The 20,545-nt window shown below is 39.5% G+C and overlaps 1 protein-coding gene across 26 annotated transcripts in view; it reads right to left on the reverse strand.

Annotated features, from left to right (window-relative positions):
• The window catches only part of MICAL3 (microtubule associated monooxygenase, calponin and LIM domain containing 3), an 86,098-nt gene that overhangs the window by 22,567 nt on the left and 42,986 nt on the right, over positions 1-20,545 (reverse strand). For 13 of the 26 annotated variants that reach the window (XM_073650416.1, XM_073650435.1, XM_073650429.1 and 10 more), the window contains 7 exons: positions 17,784-17,872; positions 17,417-17,507; positions 13,728-13,926; positions 3,276-3,514; positions 2,839-2,928; positions 1,856-2,008; positions 384-446 (listed from right to left, as the gene is read on the reverse strand). In XM_073650416.1, coding sequence (XP_073506517.1) covers positions 384-446; positions 1,856-2,008; positions 2,839-2,928; positions 3,276-3,514; positions 13,728-13,926; positions 17,417-17,507; positions 17,784-17,872 — 924 coding nt within the window. Of the gene's footprint in view, positions 1-383; positions 447-1,855; positions 2,009-2,838; positions 2,929-3,275; positions 3,515-13,723; positions 13,927-17,416; positions 17,508-17,783; positions 17,873-20,545 lie in introns of those variants that run through there. The other 13 variants (XM_073650439.1, XM_073650437.1, XM_073650436.1 and 10 more) reach the window with 6 other exon arrangements.

Genomic DNA, 20,545 nt, shown 5'->3' on the forward strand with positions numbered 1-20,545 from the left:
AAGTTCTGCGCAACAACTTCACCGTCTCCAAAACCTCTGCTTGCTGCCAGTGAATGAAAGCAGAGCTCCGATGCACTGTAAGGAGCCTGCAGCTGCGCATGGTCAGGATAGGAACGTCCGCATTCAGTCGCAGCAAGCAGAGCTCTTCAGGCGATATCCGCCTGAAATATCAGAGACGTCCGCAGCCGCAGAGGATTTACAGCCGGTGAATCCTCCGGTGAGATAAGCGGCGCCAGTAGGTGAACGTCTACTGGTGCGTTAATGGCGCAACTCAAGCCACGGCACGAGCAGAGCGAGCATGCAGGGCGCAGGGAGGGCGGTGCAGCAGCACAGCCACACTGCTCCGTACAGGGTGGGCACAGCGACCTCCCCCCATCATCTACCTCCGGGCACGGTCTCCAGCCACGCTTGTACGGGGTCATGGCGGTGGGTGGGGAGCAGGAGCGCTGCGACAAGATAAAACAATACAACACAATATATATGAGTAAACGGAGGAACGCGGAGGTCCCGGGGGCGAGACCCTCATAATCAGGCAGGACTGAGGTCGTGTCATTATGGGATTAACACATTCAGTGCAGTTATTGAGACCTTTGTCGCAGGATTTCATCTGAAAAGGTCGCAGCCCACTGGAGGGCAGTAGTAGTGAGAATATAGCAGCCCACTGGGGGGCCGTAGTAGTGAGAATATAGCAGCCCACTGGGGGGCAGTAGTAGTGAGAATATAGCAGCCCACTGGGGGACCGTAGTAGTGAGAATATAGCAGCCCACTGGGGGGCCGTAGTAGTGAGAATATAGCAGCCCACTGGGGGGCCGTAGTAGTGAGAATATAGCAGCCCACTGGGGGGCCGTAGTAGTGAGAATATAGCAGCCCACTGGGGGGCCGTAGTAGTGAGAATATAGCAGCCCACTGGGGGGCAGTAGTAGTGAGAATATAGCAGCCCACTGGGGGGCAGTAGTAGTGAGAATATAGCAGCCCACTGGGGGGCCGTAGTAGTGAGAATATAGCAGCCCACTGGGGGGCAGTAGTAGTGAGAATATAGCAGCCCACTGGGGGGCCGTAGTAGTGAGAATATAGCAGCCCACTGGGGGGCCGTAGTAGTGAGAATATAGCAGCCCACTGGGGGGCAGTAGTAGTGAGAATATAGCAGCCCACTGGGGGGCAGTAGTAGTGAGAATATAGCAGCCCACTGGGGGGCAGTAGTAGTGAGAATATAGCAGCCCACTGGGGGGCCGTAGTAGTGAGAATATAGCAGCCCCCACTGGGGGGCAGTAGTAGTGAGAATATAGCAGCCCACTGGGGGGCAGTAGTAGTGAGAATATCGCAGCCCACTGGGGGGCAGTAGTAGTGAGAATATAGCAGCCCACTGGGGGGCAGTAGTAGTGAGAATATCGCAGCCCACTGGGGGGCAGTAGTAGTGAGAATATAGCAGCCCACTGGGGGGCCGTAGTAGTGAGAATATAGCAGCCCACTGGGGGGGCAGTAGTAGTGAGAATATAGCAGCCCTCACTGGGGGGCAGCGGTGAGACTATCGCAGCCCCCACTGGGGGGCAGTAGTAGTGAGAATATAGCAGCCCCCACTGGAGGGTAGTAATAGTGAGAATATAGCAGCCCACTGGGGGGCAGTAGTAGTGAGAATATAGCAGCCCCCACTGGGGGGCAGTAGTAGTGAGAATATGGATAATTGCCCTCATAGGTCATTGTTGATCAAACCCTGAATCTGGCTACTAAGAAGTGATGGAACTTGTAGTTCTTCAGTGGCTCAGTGAATTACACATAATATGGTGTGAACTTACCTGGAAAATTACCCCCCCCCCCAACCAATATAATTATCTGCACGGCCAGCAGGGGGCATTACCTTTAGAAGGAGAAGACGTGCCCACTTCTTCCCCCTCTGTGTTAACCCCTTCCTGCTCTTGGCGAACCTTGTGGACATGAGTCCAGTGGACGTCCGCTTTAATCTCCATGGGGTCCACGGGGGTCAGCGCTTGCTGCAGTTTGAGGTTCCCGGCTGGAGAGAGGTGCGAGGAGCGAGGCAGAGACACGAGGTACAGGATAGTGAAGGAGAACAGAGAGAAGAGACAGTTACACAGAGACAGGAGCCCGGAGCAGAGATACTGTGTAAGTTAGGAGACAGAAGCAGGGTGCAAGGGTTAATGAGCATCAGCGACCCCCCAGACCAGACCCCTGCCATTTACAGACCCCCAACACTTCTCAATTAGTCCAGCGGACCCTGCACCAGATCAGCAGCGGCCAATCACATTATGGCTTATTAGCGATGACAGTGTTAGCGGCGGGGGGTACAGGAGGCGCCCCCGCAAAACGGCCAGGACTACTACTCTAAATATGCTAAATATTAAAGCGGCCCAAAGCGGAGCCAGGGATATAAAACCGGCCCATGCAATATACTGCGGGGCCCCACCAGCGACCGCCTCCCCGTAGAAATCATGTTATTTCCACGCCGGTGCTGGGATTAGCCCATGCAGGGAGAAAAGAAAAAAAGAATTAATTCCATATCAGAGGTAACTCATGCTCGCAGGAAGCCTCCAACACCACTGAAAACCACAGGGGGCGCTGCCTCACTTTTAGCTCTCAGGATGCTGCTCAGGTCACCGTCGCCCTCTGCTGGGGTGGGAGAGGATGCACCGGAGCTCCCACATGTCTGACAGCAGAAGAATTATGAATGCAGCTCTGGGTGTGTGCAGAGTAAAGGCCTTGATGTAAATCTAGAGGATTTCAGTGGTGTAGGAATTATTCCAGGTGTTAAATATCCCTCGCAGGAGAGAAATAAAAAAAAAAGGAAAAAATAAATCAGTGGCGTTTGTGGGGAGGGTGGGATACCTTTAAATGTACCAACTGCGTCTTCATCAGAGATACGCTGAAGCCATAGACCCTGCTGCAGTTCTCTCTCCCAGGGGCAATACTCACCCTCTGCACATGGTGGCGCAGTAGAGCCGCCCCTCCCCGCCCCCACAGAGATGGAGACAAAGAGAGAGAGAAGCAGAGAAAGATGAGAGGAGGGATCGATGGGAGAAGAAAGTCCTGAGATAAGAAGAAATCCTCGCACTCCGCTCCATGGACAGAGCGGTGAGGGGCTCACAATCCTAAGAACGGACCCTGCAGACCATTCTCCAGTCCACGGAGCGGTGAATCCAGGGTGAAAGGGTTAAAAAAAACTAAAATATGACCCAAATTGTAAGATACAATGCCGACAAAGGAGTTTTAAAGTGTGGGGTGAACTAAAATAATAACCACCATGTGCAAATATATAAACTGACCTTCACTAGATGGTTCCTCCTCCTCTTCTTCATAGTCATCCTCCTCCTCCTCCTCACTGACGCCCGGATACACAGCCTGATCTGCTTCCATCTCATCCGCACTCCGACCCTTCAGTTTTGCATGAATCTTCACAGCCTCCTTCCAGGGCACCCCGCCGAGATCAGAGGAGGGCGCCGGCTCATAACCATCATCCTGCTCCTCCTCCTCCTCATCTTCCTCCATCTCAGACTCTGAGCTACTGGAAAATCAACAAAATATACAACCACACCAACACCACTGTAATACTGCCCCCTATGTACAGGAACATAACTGCTATAATACTGCCCCCTATGTACAGGAACATAACTGCTATAATACTGCCCCCTATGTACAGGAACATAACTGCTATAATACTGCCCCCTATGTACAGGAACATAACTGCTATAATACTGCCCCCTATGTACAGGAACATAACTGCTATAATACTGCCCCCTATGTACAGGAACATAACTGCTATAATACTGCCCCCTATGTACAAGAATATAACTACTATAATACTGCTCCTATGTACAAGAATATAACTACTATAATACTGCTCCTATGTATAAGAATATAACTACTATAATACTGCCCCCTATGTACAAGAATATAACTACTATAATACTACCCCTATGTACAAGAATATAACTACTATAATACTGCCCCCTATGTACAGGAACATAACTGCTATAATACTGCCCCCTAGGTACAAGAATATAACTACTATAATACTGCTCCTATGTATAAGAATATAACTACTATAATACTGCTCCTATGTACAAGAATATAACTACTATAATACTGCCCCTATGTACAAGAATATAACTACGATAATACTGCTCCTATGTACAAGAATATAACTACTATAATACTGCCCCTATGTACAAGAATATAACTACTATAATACTGCCCCTATGTACAAGAATATAACTACTATAATACTGCCCCCTATGTACAAGAATATAACTACTATAATACTGCTCCTATGTACAAGAATATAACTACTATAATACTGCCCCCTATGTACAAGAATATAACTACTATAATACTGCTCCTATGTACAGGAATATAACTACTATAATACTGCCCCCTATGTACAAGAATATAACTACTATAATACTGCTCCTATGTACAAGAATGTAACTATTATAATACTGCCCCCTATGTACAAGAATATAACTACTATAATACTGCCCCTATGTACAAAAATATAACTGCTATAATACTGCCCCCTATGTACAAGAATATAACTACGATAATACTGCTCCTATGTACAAGAATATAACTACTATAATACTGCCCCTATGTACAAGAATATAACTACTATAATACTGCCCCTATGTACAGGAATATAACTACTATAATACTGCTCTTATGTACAAGAATATAACTACTATAATACTACCCCTATGTACAAGAATATAACTACTATAATACTGCCCCCTATGTACAGGAATATAACTGCTAAAATACTGCTCCCTATGTACAAGAATATAACTACTATAATACTGCCCCCTATGTACAAGAATATAACTACTATAATACTGCTCCTATGTATAAGAATATAACTACTATAATACTGCTCTTATGTACAAGAATATAACTACTATAATACTACCCCTATGTACAAGAATATAACTACTATAATACTGCCCCCTATGTACAGGAACATAACTACTATAATACTGCCCCTATGTACAAAAATATAACTGCTATAATACTGCTCCCTATGTACAAGAATATAACTACTATAATACTGCCCCCTATGTACAAGAATATAACTACTATAATACTGCTCCTATGTACAAGAATATAACTACTATAATACTGCCCCTATGTACAAGAATATAACTACTATAATACTGCCCCTATGTACAAGAATATAACTACTATAATACTGCCCCCTATGTACAAGAATATAACTACTATAATACTGCTCCTATGTACAAGAATATAACTACTATAATACTGCCCCTATGTACAGGAATATAACTACTATAATACTGCCCCCTATGTACAAGAATATAACTACTATAATACTGCTCCTATGTACAAGAATGTAACTATTATAATACTGCCCCCTATGTACAAGAATATAACTACTATAATACTGCCCCTATGTACAAAAATATAACTGCTATAATACTGCCCCCTATGTACAAGAATATAACTACGATAATACTGCTCCTATGTACAAGAATATAACTACTATAATACTGCCCCTATGTACAAGAATATAACTACTATAATACTGCCCCTATGTACAGGAATATAACTACTATAATACTGCCCCCTATGTACAAGAATATAACTACTATAATACTGCTCCTATGTACAAGAATGTAACTATTATAATACTGCTCCCTATGAACAAGAATATAACTACTATAATACTGCCCCCTAGGTACAAGAATATAACTACTATAATACTGCTCCTATGTATAAGAATATAACTACTATAATACTGCTCTTATGTACAAGAATATAACTACTATAATACTACCCCTATGTACAAGAATATAACTACTATAATACTGCCCCCTATGTACAGGAATATAACTGCTATAATACTGCTCCCTATGTACAAGAATATAACTACTATAATACTGCCCCCTATGTACAAGAATATAACTACTATAATACTGCTCCTATGTATAAGAATATAACTACTATAATACTGCTCTTATGTACAAGAATATAACTACTATAATACTACCCCTATGTACAAGAATATAACTACTATAATACTGCCCCCTATGTACAGGAACATAACTACTATAATACTGCCCCTATGTACAAAAATATAACTGCTATAATACTGCTCCCTATGTACAAGAATATAACTACTATAATACTGCCCCCTATGTACAAGAATATAACTACTATAATACTGCTCCTATGTACAAGAATATAACTACTATAATACTGCCCCTATGTACAAGAATATAACTACTATAATACTGCCCCCTATGTACAAGAATATAACTACTATAATACTGCTCCTTTGTACAAGAATATAACTACTATAATACTGCTCCTATGTACAAGAATATAATTACTATAATACTGCCCCTATGTACAAGAATATAACTACTATAATACTGCTCCTATGTACAAGAATATAACTACTATAATACTGCTCCTATGTGCAAGAATATAACTACTATAATACTGCTCCTTTGTACAAGAATATAACTACTATAATACTGCCCCCTATGTACAAGAATATAACTACTATAATACTGCTCCTTTGTACAAGAATATAACTACTATAATACTGCCCCCTATGTACAAGAATATAACTACTATAATACTGCTCCCTATGTACAAGAATATAACTACTATAATACTGCTCCTATGTACAAGAATATAACTACTATAATACTGCTCCCTATATACAATATAACTACTATAATACTGCACCCTATGTACAAGAATATAACTACTATAATACTGCTCCTATGTACAAGAATATAACTACTATAATACTGCACCCTATGTACAAGAATATAACTACTATAATACTGCACCCTATGTACAAGAATATAACTACTATAATACTGCCCCTATGTACAAGAATATAACTACTATAATACTGCTCCTATGTACAAGAATATAACTACAATAATACTGCTCCCTATATACAAGAATATAACTACTATAATACTGCACCCTATGTACAAGAATATAACTACTATAATACTGCTCCTATGTACAAGAATATAACTACAATAATACTGCTCCCTATATACAAGAATATAACTACTATAATACTGCTCCTATGTACAAGAATATAACTACTATAATACTGCACCCTATGTACAAGAATATAACTACTATAATACTGCCCCTATGTACAAGAATATAACTACTATAATACTGCCCCTATGTACAAGAATATAACTACTATAATACTGCCCCCTATGTACAAGAATATAACTACTATAATACTGCCCCTATGTACAAGAATATAACTACTATAATACTGCCCCTATGTACAAGAATATAACTACTATAATACTGCCCCCTATGTACAAGAATATAACTACTATAATACTGCTCCTATGTATAAGAATATAACTACTATAATACTGCTCTTATGTACAAGAATATAACTACTATAATACTACCCCTATGTACAAGAATATAACTACTATAATACTGCCCCCTATGTACAGGAACATAACTACTATAATACTGCCCCTATGTACAAAAATATAACTGCTATAATACTGCTCCCTATGTACAAGAATATAACTACTATAATACTGCCCCCTATGTACAAGAATATAACTACTATAATACTGCTCCTATGTACAAGAATATAACTACTATAATACTGCCCCTATGTACAAGAATATAACTACTATAATACTGCCCCCTATGTACAAGAATATAACTACTATAATACTGCTCCTTTGTACAAGAATATAACTACTATAATACTGCTCCTATGTACAAGAATATAATTACTATAATACTGCCCCTATGTACAAGAATATAACTACTATAATACTGCTCCTATGTACAAGAATATAACTACTATAATACTGCTCCTATGTGCAAGAATATAACTACTATAATACTGCTCCTTTGTACAAGAATATAACTACTATAATACTGCCCCCTATGTACAAGAATATAACTACTATAATACTGCTTCTTTGTACAAGAATATAACTACTATAATACTGCCCCCTATGTACAAGAATATAACTACTATAATACTGCTCCCTATGTACAAGAATATAACTACTATAATACTGCTCCTATGTACAAGAATATAACTACTATAATACTGCTCCCTATATACAATATAACTACTATAATACTGCACCCTATGTACAAGAATATAACTACTATAATACTGCTCCTATGTACAAGAATATAACTACTATAATACTGCACCCTATGTACAAGAATATAACTACTATAATACTGCTCCCTATATACAAGAATATAACTACTATAATACTGCACCCTATGTACAAGAATATAACTACTATAATACTGCACCCTATGTACAAGAATATAACTACTATAATACTGCTCCCTATATACAAGAATATAACTACTATAATACTGCTCCTATGTACAAGAATATAACTACTATAATACTGCACCCTATGTACAAGAATATAACTACTATAATACTGCCCCTATGTACAAGAATATAACTACTATAATACTGCTCCTATGTACAAGAATATAACTACAATAATACTGCTCCCTATATACAAGAATATAACTACTATAATACTGCTCCTATGTACAAGAATATAACTACTATAATACTGCACCCTATGTACAAGAATATAACTACTATAATACTGCCCCTATGTACAAGAATATAACTACTATAATACTGCCCCTATGTACAAGAATATAACTACTATAATACTGCTCCTATGTACAAGAATATAACTACTATAATACTGCTCCCTATATACAAGAATATAACTACTATAATACTGCACCCTATGTACAAGAATATAACTACTATAATACTGCTCCTATGTACAAGAATATAACTACTATAATACTGCTCCTATGTACAAGAATATAACTACTATAATACTGCTCCTATGTACAAGAATATAACTACTATAATACTGCACCCTATGTACAAGAATATAACTACTATAATACTGCACCCTATGTACAAGAATATAACTACTATAATACTGCTCCTATGTACAAGAATATAACTACTATAATACTGCTCCCTATATACAAGAATATAACTACTATAATACTGCACCCTATGTACAAGAATATAACTACTATAATACTGCACCCTATGTACAAGAATATAACTACTATAATACTGCTCCCTATGTACAAGAATATAGCTACTATAATACTGCTCCCTATGTACAAGAATATAGCTACTATAATACTGCCCCTATGTACAAGAATATAACTACTATAATACTGCCCCCTATGTAAAAGAATATAACTACTATAATACTGCTCCTATGTACAAGAATATAACTACTATAATACCGCTCCTATGTACAAGAATATAACTACTATAATACTGCCCCTATGTACAAGAATATAACTACTATAATACTGCCCCCTATGTAAAAGAATATAACTACTATAATACTGCCCCTATGTACAAGAATATAACTACTATAATACCGCTCCTATGTACAAGAATATAACTACTATAATACTGCCCCTATGTACAAGAATATAACTACTATAATACTGCTCCCTATGTACAAGAATATAACTACTATAATACTGCTCCCTATGTACAAGAATATAACTACTATAATACTGCTCCCAATGTACAAGAATATAACTACTATAATACTGCTCCCAATGTACAAGAATATAACTACTATAATACTGCCCCTATGTACAAGAATATAACTACTATAATACTGCCCTCTATGTACAAGAATATAACTACTATAATACTGCCCCCCTATGTACAAGAATATAACTACTATAATACTGCCCCTATGTACAAGAATATAACTACTATAATACTGCCCCTATGTACAAGAATGTAACTACTATAATACTGCCCCTATGTACAAGAATATAACTACTATAATACTGCCCCTATGTACAAGAATATAACTACTATAATACTGCTCCTATGTACAAGAATATAACTACTATAATACTGCCTCCTATATACAAGAATATAACTACTATAATACTGCTCCTATGTACAAGAATATAACTACTATAATACTGCTCCCTATATACAAGAATATAACTACTATAATACTGCACCCTATGTACAAGAATATAACTACTATAATACCGCTCCTATGTACAAGAATATAACTACTATAATACTGCTCCTATGTACAAGAATATAACTACTATAATACTGCTCCTATGTACAAGAATATAACTACTATAATACTGCTCCTATGTACAAGAATATAACTACTATAATACTGCTCCTATGTACAAGAATATAACTACTATAATACTGCTCCTATGTACAAGAATATAACTACTATAATACTGCCCCTATATACAAGAATATAACTACTATAATACTGCCCCTATGTACAAGAATATAAGTACTATAATACTGCCCCTATGTACAAGAATATAACTACTATAATACTGCCCCTATGTACAAGAATATAACTGCTATAATACTGCCCCCTATGTAGTAGAATATAACTACTATAATACTGCTCCTATGTACAAGAATATAACTACTATAATACTGCCCCTATGTACAAGAATATAACTACTATAATACTGCCCCTATGTACAAGAATATAACTACTATAATACTGCCCCTATGTACAAGAATATAACTACTATAATACTGCCCCTATGTACAAGAATATAACTACTATAATACTGCCCCTATGTACAAGAATATAACTACTATAATACTGCTCCTATGTACAAGAATATAACTACTATAATACTGCTCCTATGTACAAGAATATAACTACTATAATACTGCCCCTATGTACAAGAATATAACTACTATAATACTGCCCCTATGTACAAGAATATAACTGCTATAATACTGCCCCCTATGTAGTAGAATATAACTACTATAATACTGCTCCTATGTACAGGAATATAACTACTATAATACTGCTCCCTATGTACAAGAATATAACTACTATAATACCGCCCCTATGTACAAGAATATAACTACTATAATACTGCTCCTATGTACAAGAATATAACTACTATAATACCGCCCCTATGTACAAGAATATAACTACTATAATACTGCCCCTATGTACAAGAATATAACTACTATAATACTGCTCCTATGTACAAGAATATAACTACTATAATACCGCCCCTATGTACAAGAATATAACTACTATAATACTGCCCCTATGTACAAGAATATAACTACTATAATACTGCCCCCTATGTACAAGAATATAACTACTATAATACTGCTCCCTATGTACAAGAATATAACTACTATAATACTGCTCCCTATGTACAAGAATATAACTACTATAATACTGCTCCTATGTAAAAGAATATAACTACTATAATACTGCCCCTATGTACAAGAATATAACTACTATAATACTGCTCCTATGTACAAGAATATAACTACTATAATACCGCTCCTATGTACAAGAATATAACTACTATAATACTGCCCCTATGTACAAGAATATAACTACTATAATACTGCCCCCTATGTACAAGAATATAACTACTATAATACTGCTCCCTATGTACAAGAATATAACTACTATAATACTGCTCCCAATGTACAAGAATATAACTACTATAATACTGCCCCTATGTACAAGAATATAACTACTATAATACTGCCCTCTATATACAAGAATATAACTACTATAATACTGCCCCCCTATGTACAAGAATATAACTACTATAATACTGCCCCTATGTACAAGAATATAACTACTATAATACTGCCCCTATGTACAAGAATATAACTGCTATAATACTGCCCCCTATGTAGTAGAATATAACTACTATAATACTGCTCCTATGTACAAGAATATAACTACTATAATACCGCCCCTATGTACAAGAATATAACTACTATAATACCGCCGCTATGTACAAGAATATAACTACTATAATACTGCCCCTATGTACAAGAATATAACTACTATAATACTGCTCCTATGTACAAGAATATAACTACTATAATACTGCCCCCTATGTACAAGAATATAACTATTATAATACTGCTCCTATGTATAAGAATATAACTACTATAATACTGCTCCTATGTACAAGAATATAACTACTATAATACTGCCCCTATGTACAAGAATATAACTACTATAATACTGCTCCTATGTACAAGAATATAACTACTATAATACTGCTCCCTATATACAAGAATATAACTACTATAATACTGCTCCTATGTACAAGAATATAACTACTATAATACTGCTCCTATGTATAAGAATATAACTACTATAATACTGCCCCTATGTACAAGAATATAACTACTATAATACTGCCCCTATGTACAAGAATATAACTACTATAATACTGCTCCTATGTACAAGAATATAACTACTATAATACTGCTCCTATGTACAAGAATATAACTACTATAATACTGCCTCCTATATACAAGAATATAACTACTATAATACTGCTCCTATGTACAAGAATATAACTACTATAATACTGCTCCTATGTACAAGAATATAACTACTATAATACTGCTCCTATGTACAAGAATATAACTACTATAATACCGCTCCTATGTACAAGAATATAACTACTATAATACTGCCTCCTATATACAAGAATATAACTACTATAATACTGCTCCTATGTACAAGAATATAACTACTATAATACTGCTCCTATGTACAAGAATATAACTACTATAATACTGCTCCCTATATACAAGAATATAACTACTATAATACTGCACCCTATGTACAAGAATATAACTACTATAATACCGCTCCTATGTACAAGAATATAACTACTATAATACTGCTCCTATGTACAAGAATATAACTACTATAATACTGCTCCCTATGTACAAGAATATAACTACTATAATACTGCTCCCTATGTACAAGAATATAACTACTATAATACTGCTCCCTATGTACAAGAATATAACTACTATAATACTGCCCCCTATGTACAAGAATATAACTACTATAATACTGCTACCTATGTACAAGAATATAACTACTATAATACTGCCCCTATGTACAAGAATATACTATAATACTGCCCCCTATGTACAAGAATATAACTACTATAATACTGCTCCCTATGTACAAGAATATAACTACTATAATACTGCCCCCTATGTACAAGAATATAACTACTATAATACTGCCCCCTATGTACAAGAATATAACTACTATAATACTGCTCCTATGTACAAGAATATAACTACTATAATACTGCACCCTATGTACAAGAATATAACTACTATAATACTGCCCCTATGTACAAGAATATAACTACTATAATACTGCCCCTATGTACAAGAATATAACTACTATAATACTGCTCCCTATGTACAAGAATATAACTACTATAATACTGCCCCCTATGTACAAGAATATAACTACTATAATACTGCCCCCTATGTACAAGAATATAACTACTATAATACTGCTCCTATGTACAAGAATATAACTACTATAATACTGCTCCTATGTACAAGAATATAACTACTATAATACTGCCCCTATGTACAAGAATATAACTACTATAATACTGCCCCCTATGTACAAGAATATAACTACTATAATACTGCCCCCTATGTACAAGAATATAACTACTATAATACTGCTCCTATGTACAAGAATATAACTACTATAATACTGCCCCTATGTACAAGAATATAACTGCTATAATACTGCCCCCTATGTACAAGAATATAACTGCTATAATGCTGCCCGTATGTATAATATCAGTAGTAGAGTGTGGGCTGTGCTCACCTGCTGGCGGCCTCCTCCTCGTCCTCGCCTCCCTTATCCAGGAGGCTGCTCAGGTTGTGCTCCGCCAGCGTCTCCTCTGGGACTTCCTCCAGCTCCTCTTTCTGCATGGACACTCTGTAGTTCTCCAGCTCTATACGCTCCGGCGTGGCTCGCAGTCTCTTCGCTGCCGTATGATCCTCAACACCGTTTATGCTGGGAACTAAAAAAAAAACAAAAAGGAGATATAACGGCATAAAAAGCTGGACCATTAGAGCGCAAGCTCTCGGGCTGTTGGTACATTTAAAGGTTTGGAAACCATTTTTCCATCAAGTATGGACTGTAGGTGGCGCTGTGGTACAGTATTTATGATATCACTGTACGATCCTGGTAATTCTGATATTTTGTCCTCCGAGACCCCAATGTGATGAATATGCTTCAGTTTTGCACTATATTTACTGCTATTTTGCTAATCTATAATGTCATGTGACTAGATACAAGGGTGTTGATTGGCTCTGTGATGACTTCGTCCCAGGTGTGAGCGAAAATTAAAGTCAAAAGACTGAAATTAAAAAAAAATAAATAAACCCACCCTTCCGGCTGCTACCTGCGAGACTACAGCTTACAATGAACGTGTAATCCAGGCTCCGACTGAACATTGAATCTTGAGGTTTTGTCTCCAGTCACATCCAAAGCTGCATTCATAATTCTGTCTGTGCAGCTTTGGGCAGGACTGGAGCAGATTCGGAGCCATTCATCACTAAATTTGGCTCGCTCTACTATCCTCTAAAGTAGAGTCTTAAAGGGGTCTTCTCATCTCCAAGATCCTATCCCAATATGTAGTAGGTCTAATAATAATATTAGCAAATACCTCTAGCTAGAAATGTAGTATAGTTCTTCTGATTAGCCATGTCGTTTACCCTATGTGCAGGCCATTGCAGTAGTTTAGGTATCCATGGTTACGACCACACTGATATAGTGACAGTTAATTAGCGGTTGTAACCATGGTGGATATCTAAGCTACAAGCAATGCCCTGCACATAGGGTGAGCTGCATAGCTAATCAGAAGAACTATACTACATTTCTACATATTGGTATGGGATTTTGGGAGATGGGAATACCCCTTTAAATCTTTAATGTGACGGCGCCCCTTTGCCCGTAAAATAAAAAACTCAAGAAACCAGCGGGTTAAAAAAACAAACAAAAGCTTTAATTTATTAAATTAAAAAGTGCAACAGAGAAAAACTGGAGGAACACAACAAATACAGAGCATGACACAGGAAGAAATACCCAGAGACACACAGGGCAGAAGAAACAGGGCGGAGTCTCAGAGGGGAGGGTGGGGCCTAATACTGGGGGAGGAGTCAAATCACACACATAAGGCGCTAATAGGGTGTCCACATTTACATAAGTGCCGTGATCCTAAGGAAAAGGATTTGGGTCATGAAGAAACGGTTTTAATCACCTCCACAGCTGCATTTGTAATTCTGCTGATTCACTGGAGCTGACTATCCCTCCCCGCGACAAGAGGATGGGAAGCTCTCCGCTCAGTATTTAGGAGCATACACAGTTTCTATTTATAAGCCTGCAGAATTAGGAGCGCAGCTCTGGCTGTTACTCCAAACTAATATAAGGGAAGTGTCCTACTCAGAACCTGCACTTTAATGGGGGCTTGAAATAACAGTAAAGCGCCCGCGCCTCAAAATTTAAAGGGAACTTCCAGTTACTTTTACGTTTGTCGTCATTTTCCAGCTTTAGTAATAATATAGATATTTCTTATCATTTAAGGATCATTTCTGGCTTCCTAGACGTGCAGGGGGACAAACACTCAACACATTGACATTTAAAGGGATACACACATTAGAATCTCGTCCGATCCAGTGTAACAGAGTGGACACCACAACAACGATAGGTTTCCATAGAAGCGAGAAGACGGGACGCGTTCACGTTATTATCGACACAGAGAAAAGGAGGACAATACAGAGAGAACGAAACGAAAATGATTGCAAGTTACAACAGCTCCGGTATAAAAACCTAAAAATCTGACGAAATAAAAAGCATTTTTGAGATGCAAAAAATCCTCCAAGAAGCAATGTCCGAGTATCCGGAGCAGTCAGTCAGCGAGCGCTAGACGCCGTGTGAAAGCGGGAAACGCGTAATCAGGTTTTTCTACAATACACCCAGGCGGCGATCCCTTTAATCCTCCACGCACCTTTATGAAATTGAAAGCAGCAAATAATCAAGTAATTAAACGCTATTCTCCCATGCGATGCGACAGTACCAGGTTACAGCGGATGCGTTGTGTTACAACAGCTCTGGTGATCTCCACCCAGTGACACCGCAGCGGCGCACAACCACAGCGGCGCACAACCACAGCATCATGGACGCCATTTACGGCATAAAAATCTACGGTCGAAACAAAACCAAAACTACCAGACGCACTCAAAATAAAACTAAAAGCTCCAGAAAAAAAAAATATTCTGACAAATCTGATTAATAAAGGAAGCAAAATATGGCAGAAATGTATAGGATACGGCCTCTGACAGACCGTTACTAACCACTGCCTGGCAACCGTGTAGAATTGTGGTTGTTAGGCTGTGTATCCCTTAGCAACCAAACTGTCACTCACGGAATGTGACAGCACTAATAAATCAGATCTTTTTTTTTTTTGCCCCTGAAATGAAAACAGGAGTGTTCCTTTAAGAAAAACAGAAACCGTACATCCTACCCATCAAGAGATGATTAAAAAAAAAAAAAAAAAAAGCGGCGAAACGATTTTATCGCCATCCTTAATGCTAAGAAACCTAAGAAAAAGCGCATCCTACGTTCGGCACCAATTTACTGGAGTTCCGAAAAAAAAAACAAAAAAACCCTTTTGACAATCATTTTAACCCTTTCAGTGCACATAAATGTGAAATTTTGGTAAAATATATAAAAAATAAAACGTTTATAAAATATAACTCGTGAAGACCCGTGCGAAACCAATACAATTCAGAAATTTCAAGTATCAAATCAAAAAAATGATGTGCGCAGCGACCCGACTATCACGTTCACTAAATCTAATAATCTAAAGAGTCTTTTTTTTTGGACTACCGCTACATTAAAAAAAAATAATTTATTTATATTATATATATATATATATATATATATATATATATATTTTTTTTTATTTCGAAATGTCAAAAAAGAAAAAACAGATTTTTTGGGGGGGGGGATCAATGAATGCTTCCTGCCCATATATTACTATTGTAAATCCTGACAGACTTAAAAATTAATAAATAAAAAAATCAAACAATAAAAAAAAAAAACAACAACTCACTTTTGGTTCCAGTTAATACGAAACGAACTACAACTCCCATCGCACAAAAATAAAAAATGGCAGTAATAAAAAAAAAAATAAATAAATACAATAAAAATTTGAGAAAGCAGCACAATATCCCTGCGACGATGAGCAACAAACTAAAAATATCCAGATTTTTCCATCCTGCTGACCCCTCAGGGCACCGACGACCAAGGAAACTCCCCCAATATCTGCATTAGGATTTCAGACTGGACATAGAGGAACGGGAGGCCGAAGACCGTCAGCTGGCACATGAAAAAACAGTCCAATGGATCTTGGCAGAGCAGACTCTTTACGGTGGACGCCATTCTCGGCAGCCGCTGTGCCAGGGAACACAGGCTCATAGCGCGCCGCAGGAAGGAACTGCGGGTACCTGGGGTCTTCTCTGCAGCAGCAAGTGGCAACGTGGGGGCTCGTCCGAGTTCTTCAGCATCGGGGGTGTCCTTTGCGGGTGTTTTGAGCTCCTGCAGAATCAGAGATAGTAATTAACATTAATTTGTATAGAAAGCTTTTATTTTAGGTGTGTGTCAGTCTTTACTGCATTTCTGGGGTTCTGTTCAGGATGAAGTAAAAAAAAAAAAGTACTTAGACACATAGTAAAAGTATAAAATTAGAAGCTGAGAACATATTCAATACGGATTGGATTTACGGAGCCCTGGATTAGCAGAAGTACAATACATACAATAGTATGATGGTAGTTGTAGTGTCACAACAGCCATAAAGCCTTACTAAGGGCTCACCTTGCTGACCTGCGCAGGAGCGGCTGCCCTCTTCCGCTGGCTGTACCCAGAACGTCTGTAACAATAGTGCGGTTTGCAATAAAATTTTCCTGTTAAAGAAAAAAAGTAAAAAAACAGCGTATGTGTTAGATTTTTTGGGTTAGACTTTAGCAAAGCAGATGCAGAATGTAACGGGAAGGGACTCGGATGCAGCAGCAGTTTCCAAGCTGTGGGCAGGGTATGGGGAAACTTGCAATGTCTGGGGAGGGGGACAATATGCTACTGTGTGAGGGACAAAGACGTCAATGTCACATGCAGCACAGAGGAGGCAGCGAGGAGAACAACCACGCGTTAACCCCCTCGAGGACGGAGTCTATAACTTAAAAGGACATTAAACCTGCAGCTATAATTTATAGGGGACTGGTAAAAGTAAACCTTTGTAATCAACAAATTTGGGGTCTAGTTGTCCCAAAACACTAATACATCAGATTTTAAAGAGTTAAATTTTTAATAACCACATTTAAAACACATTTTATAAATAAGGGTTCGTGACAGACCCCATAGCGGTACCCGAATAATTTTTTTTTTTTTAAATTCAGATAATTTTTTTCATTAAAATAATTTTTTTTTAATTGTACATACAACAATTTTAAATACAGTGGGGGAAAAAAAGTATTTATTTAGTTAGCCACCAATTGTGCAAGTTCTCCCACTTAAAAAGATGAGGTCGGCCTGTAATTGACATCATAGGTCGACCTCAACTATGAGAGACAAAATGAGAAAACAAATCCTGAAAATCACATTGTCTGATTTGGAAAGAAATTTTTTTTAAATTTTGGTGGAAAATAAGTATTTGGTCAATTAGAAAAGTTCATCTCGATACTTTATCCTTTGTTGGCAATGACAGAGGTGAAACGTTTTCTGTAAGTCTTCACAAGGTTGGCACACACTGTTGCTGGTATGTTGGCCCATTTCTAATTATTGCTCCCACAGTTGATTTCTTCACACCAAGCTGCTTGCCTATTGCAGATTCAGTCTTCCCAGCCTGGTGCAGGGCTACAATGTTGTTTCTGGTGTCCTTCGACAGCTCTTTGGTCTTCACCATAGTGGAGTTTGGAGTATGACTGTTTGAGGTTGCGGACAGGAGTCTTTTATACTGATAACGAGTTCACACAGGTGCCAGCACTACAGGTAATGAGCGGAGGACAGAGGAGCCAGCGCTACAGGTAATGAGCGGAGGACAGAGGAGCCAGCGCTACAGGTAATGAGCGGAGGACAGAGGAGCCAGCGCTACAGGTAATGAGCGGAGGACAGAGGAGCCAGCGCTACAGGTAATGAGCGGAGGACAGAGGAGCCAGCGCTACAGGTAATGAGCGGAGGACAGAGGAGCCAGCGCTACAGGTAATGAGCGGAGGACAGAGGAGCCAGCGCTACAGGTAATGAGCGGAGGACAGAGGAGCCAGCGCTACAGGTAATGAGCGGAGGACAGAGGAGCCAGCGCTACAGGTAATGAGCGGAGGACAGAGGAGCCAGCGCTACAGGTAATGAGCGGAGGACAGAGGAGCCAGCGCTACAGGTAATGAGCGGAGGACAGAGGAGCCAGCGCTACAGGTAATGAGCGGAGGACAGAGGAGCCAGCGCTACAGGTAATGAGCGGAGGACAGAGAGGAGCCAGCGCTACAGGTAATGAGCGGAGGACAGAGAGGAGCCAGCGCTACAGGTAATGAGCGGAGGACAGAGGAGCCAGCGCTACAGGTAATGAGCGGAGGACAGAGAGGAGCCAGCGCTACAGGTAATGAGCGGAGGACAGAGAGGAGCCAGCGCTACAGGTAATGAGCGGAGGACAGAGGAGCCAGCGCTACAGGTAATGAGCGGAGGACAGAGGAGCCAGCGCTACAGGTAATGAGCGGAGGACAGAGAGGAGCCAGCACTACAGGTAATGAGCGGAGGACAGAGAGGAGCCAGCGCTACAGGTAATGAGCGGAGGACAGAGAGGAGCCAGCGCTACAGGTAATGAGCGGAGGACAGAGAGGAGCCAGCGCTACAGGTAATGAGCGGAGGACAGAGAGGAGCCAGCGCTACAGGTAATGAGCGGAGGACAGAGAGGAGCCAGCGCTACAGGTAATGAGCGGAGGACAGAGGAGCCAGCGCTACAGGTAATGAGCGGAGGACAGAGGAGCCAGTGCTACAGGTAATGAGTGGAGGACAGAGGAGCCAGCGCTACAGGTAATGAGCGGAGGACAGAGGAGCCAGCGCTACAGGTAATGAGCGGAGGACAGAGAGGAGCCAGCACTACAGGTAATGAGCGGAGGACAGAGAGGAGCCAGCGCTACAGGTAATGAGCGGAGGACAGAGGAGCCAGCGCTACAGGTAATGAGCGGAGGACAGAGAGGAGCCAGCGCTACAGGTAATGAGTGGAGGACAGAGGAGCCAGCGCTACAGGTAATGAGCGGAGGACAGAGGAGCCAGCGCTACAGGTAATGAGCGGAGGACAGAGGAGCCAGCGCTACAGGTAATGAGTGGAGGACAGAGAGGAGCCAGTACTACAGGTAATGAGTGGAGGACAGAGGAGCCAGCGCTACAGGTAATGAGCGGAGGACAGAGAAGAGCGCTACAGGTAATGAGCGGAGGACAGAGGAGCCAGTACTACAGGTAATGAGCGGAGGACAGAGGAGCCAGCGCTACAGGTAATGAGTGGAGGACAGAGGAGCCAGTACTACAGGTAATGAGTGGAGGACAGAGGAGCCAGCACTACAGGTAATGAGTGGAGGACAGAGGAGCCA

The sequence above is a fragment of the Phyllobates terribilis genome, unplaced genomic scaffold (genome assembly GCF_046119375.1).
Source record: "Phyllobates terribilis strain yellow unplaced genomic scaffold, ASM4611937v1 Scaffold_10__3_contigs__length_209671492, whole genome shotgun sequence".
NCBI classification, from domain to species: domain Eukaryota; kingdom Metazoa; phylum Chordata; class Amphibia; order Anura; family Dendrobatidae; genus Phyllobates; species Phyllobates terribilis.